Below are 4,094 nucleotides of genomic sequence, written 5' to 3' on the forward strand. Positions count from 1 at the left end.
ATCCAGATCATTGATCAAGATGTTAAACAGTTTTGGCTTTTTGCTTTTGGTCAGTGGAGGGCAGTCACTAAAATATATTGATTTACCAGAAATTCCAATGGTATAAACACCCCTGGGCCCTCCTCCATCCCTCTTCAACCTCCAAAACCCAAAATGACTGAGCCATGAAGTGCACAGTAGATGTGGTTTTCTGTAACCCAGGCTGCTCTTTGCATTCAGCCTGCGGTTTCGCACCTAGGAAATCAGACACACACAGTATGTGAGAAAGTTTTATCGTTTTAGAATCAAAATATCCCTTAAAATATTTACATTTTACAGTAAAAAGGATAGCAAAACACAAAGTAATGTACAAGCTTAGATATTCAAGTTTTCGAAGCATGGAAAATCGTGGGAGAAATGAAGTTACTACTACAAATCAGGTTTTCAAGAATTGAGGTTAAAAATGCTTTCTTATTAAAACAAGTGCAGTTTAAAGCAGTAACATTCGAGCAGCTCAGCCTTCCAATTTCTGGTCACAAACTGCTTCAGATGCTTAGAAAATACTTGGAACAAAAGAAAACTGGATGAAATACACTGGTACCACTGAATAATTTAAAACTCTTCACGCCACCGAGCATATCCTATGTTGTGTCAATGTGGGTGGATGCTGAGGCTCGGCTACAAGTCTTTAAAAAACAGTGCAATTGAGAAAAAAAAATAAAATAAAGAAGGTTACGGTATGAAATCCACCTTTCAAATCATCAGAGCATCTTAAAACAGAAGAGAGCACAAATTACCCAAGGCAGCAACTAGATCGCAGACGGGACTAAAGCCAACTTCATCAGCTAGGAAGATTTCTAAAGCTTTTATTGCATATTCAGAAAAGAAGAGAAAAGAAAAAAAAAACCAACCTGTAAAATTTTCGGTTTGAATATACAGCCACGTGAAACCTTTTAAAAATTGATATCGGACTCCTACACCTCTAGCGACAAGTGGGTAAAATGACAAGAAAAAGAAAGGATGGGAGTTGGTACCTCGAGCGGTACCAGAAACACGGACTTGTTTCTGCCAAACACCAACAGGGGATTAAAAAACAAAAAAAGATGGCACAATCCTAGCAGGCTTGTTTGTTTGTTTGTTTTTAGTTTGCTTTAATACAAAGTTTAGATGACGGAACTCTACCAGTTTATTTAAATAGGGATTTAAAAGACTACCTGCATCTTTTTACCTCTTGCTTTTCGTCCTGTCGCCGTGGTCCCTATGCCTCTCCCTGCTCTTTTCGCTTTCTCGCTCCCTATGCTTCTCTTTGCTTTTCTCCCTCTCCTTCTCTTTTTCAGGAGCCTGTTCCTCGCTTTTCGGCTTCTCGGCCTTTTTTTCGGGATTTCTAGTCTCTCGGGGGCTTTTCCCATCAGCAGCCCTCTCGCTGTGTGGAGATCGCGCTCGTTCCTTGTCCCTCTGCCCTTCCTCCCTACTCTTCCTCTCCCTCTCTTTCTCCTGGTTCCTGTCCCTGCGCCTGTTTCTTTCCGAATCCTGCTCCCAATATTTTTCACTGTTCCACTCCTTTTCGTGTCTCTCTTTCTTTTGGTGATGGGATTCGCTGTAAAACCTTTGCCTGTGTGGATCGTTTTTCCCTCTACTGAAAGCCCTCTCCAAATGCTGTTCTTGTCTGCCCCAAGGGTCGCTGTGGCGCCTTTCCGGTCTCCGACCGTCTTTACTCTGAAAAAAATTCTCCGGCCCCAAAAACCTTGACTGTTTGTGAGCCGCCGACAGCCCCTGTGCAATGGGTCCGGCAAAGTGCGGTGGCTGACCCGATAAATGGGCAACTGGTGGCCAGGGCATCATCGGATTTTGGGGAAAGCCAAAACCTGGAGGAGGAAGAAGCGGAGGAGGTAAATGAGGAGGGAACCCAAACATGGGGTTGTTCTGCGGAGGGAAGTTATGAGGCGCGGGAGCTTGAAACTGAAATCCGGGTGGGTTCGATTTAGGATGCTGAAAATTCGGCTGCGGGGGTCGAACAGAGGAGAAGCCGCCACCCGGAATAGGGTTTGGACCTTTGGAAACGAACTCCGAACGAGAAGAGTTTTCGGTTTCAAAATGAGATGCCGTTGCCGCTGCTCCCCTCCTGAAGGAGTTGACGGTTTCGATGCTCTGCATCAGCGCATCCTCCTGGGGGTGTTTGGCATCTTCTGCCTGCGCCGCGCCCGCGCTCTCTGCTTTCCCCGCAGCTGAACCGTACTGCGTCTCAGCGGTTTGGGCATCGCTTTGATACGGGTTTAAGCCCGCATCTCCAGACGTCTGCTTAGTTTCTGGGTCCGTTTGATCGCTTCCTGATGAACTCTGTCGCTCCTCACTTCGGCCGGCGTCTCCTTCTTTGCTTTCCGATGCGTTCGGCTGCTGGCTCCGTCCGGCTGCCTGCCGGGGGTCTCTCTTCAGGTTAATAAACGGTGGTGATTTCGAAGTGTTAGCAGCGGTACCTTCAGCGGAGCCTGCGGTGACGTTGTTCTCATTGGGTTTTTTCCCTGTGTTTGATGAGGAAGGAAAGCTGGAATTTGAGGTCTTTCTAACTTCCTGCGCGTTATCCTTGTCGAGCAACTGCCGCTTGGCGTCGTTTTCTTTGCTTTCTTCACTTTCTTTACTCTGTGACTGAGCTGATAAATTTGCTAAAAACGCTTCGGTGGAGACGTCTGGAGGTTTTCCCTTCAGGCTCAGCCCTACCAAAGGCCCAGCACTTCTTGAACCCGAGGTCCCTGCGGCTGCTGCTTCCACACTCACAGCAGCGCTAGCAGACTCTTGTGGCTCATCCAAACCCATCTTGGCATCACTAACCTCAGCAGACACGTCACCAACATCCATGTTTTCTTCTTTTATGGTTGCCTGTTCATTTAATAATGGGATTTCTTCACTGGGACTTGCTTCGGACTTGCTGTGCTCATACACCTGCCCCGTGGTACCCAACAGGCTCTGAAGGATATCGTCCACTGGCAAGGGTTTATTTGCCAGCTCCAGCGTAGAAGGTTGATTTTCCCACCCAACCAGGACTCCGGGAAGAAATCTGAGAGGCTTTGGTGGTTCATTTTTGGTACCTTCCACCAAAGGTTCAATAACTGCTGGAGCATCTTCTATATTGGACTGCTGAGGTTTATTCCTCTGCTTGTGGAGCACAGTCGTGAAGGAATTGAAGAAGTCATTTTCCTCTTCTTCTTCTAGCGCCAGCTCGTGATGAGAGACTTCGGGTTTGCTCGGCTTGCTTTTCTTCTCCGGTGGCACGTTACTCACCGTGCTTTCAGAAGCTTCATCCGCAAAGCTGCTCGTAACACTCGCCACAGCTGGAACCTGCCTCTTCATTTTCTGGCGAATTATCAGTCCCAGTAATAAGTTTGGTCGATGTATTTCAATCCCTGTGCAAAACGGGAAGAGCAATTGGTGTTTCAATTAAGGCAATCATTTTACCAAAAATAACTCCTGTACTACAGAAAGTATGCAATTTATGGCACTTTAAAATTTCCACCGTTAAACACCACAAAGACTTAAAATAATTAAAAACTTACTTGTTACATAAAAATTACAACTTCAAACATTGCAGATTAAAATTGCTTGAAGCATTAAACATATATGAATAGTATTTCAAAGTTAGAGTATCAATTTGGAACTCACTACGACTACTATCATAGCCCACGTGCAGCACTGAATTGACTGAGATTGTAACCTACAAAGCCACCTGGGTTAAAAGAAGTAGTACAGAATAGCTGGAATTTTAAAATTTAATTTTAAAATTTCATATTTCTGTTGTGAACTACATGAAGTTCCAAATTCCAAGCTGTACTTACCAGGCCCATCAAAAGGCACAAGATGATGCGGGACTTTATCTGAGGAACCTAAAGGGATGAGGTACAAATCTTTCACTTGCTTCATGTTATTGGCCGCTACACCGTAACGTTTCCTGCTGCTGAAATAAGCGAACAACAGCGCGTAGGATATCTGATCCTCTTCTGTTACAGGGGTAAAGCGAACTACACAGATCTCCTGTTTACAAAAAAGAGAGAGAAAAAGGTGGTCAGATATTGTCCCAGTTTGAGCTAACCACAACTGATTTTCTATTCAGTGATTTCACTTTC

General features: G+C 45.1%; 1 protein-coding gene across 1 annotated transcript; it reads right to left on the bottom strand.

The window, feature by feature from the left end:
- Nucleotides 1-1,203: 1,203 nt before the first annotated feature.
- On the bottom strand, nucleotides 1,204-4,002 carry PHF3 (PHD finger protein 3; the record flags this gene model as incomplete). Its single annotated transcript, XM_010192688.1, has 2 exons — nucleotides 1,204-3,377; nucleotides 3,807-4,002. Coding segments are annotated over 2 exons (2,370 nt in total), but the record flags the coding sequence as incomplete, so codon positions are not given.
- Nucleotides 4,003-4,094: the final 92 nt, after the last annotated feature.

Source organism: Mesitornis unicolor, unplaced genomic scaffold (genome assembly GCF_000695765.1).
Source record: "Mesitornis unicolor isolate BGI_N332 unplaced genomic scaffold, ASM69576v1 Scaffold53359, whole genome shotgun sequence".
NCBI classification, from domain to species: Eukaryota; Metazoa; Chordata; class Aves; order Mesitornithiformes; family Mesitornithidae; genus Mesitornis; species Mesitornis unicolor.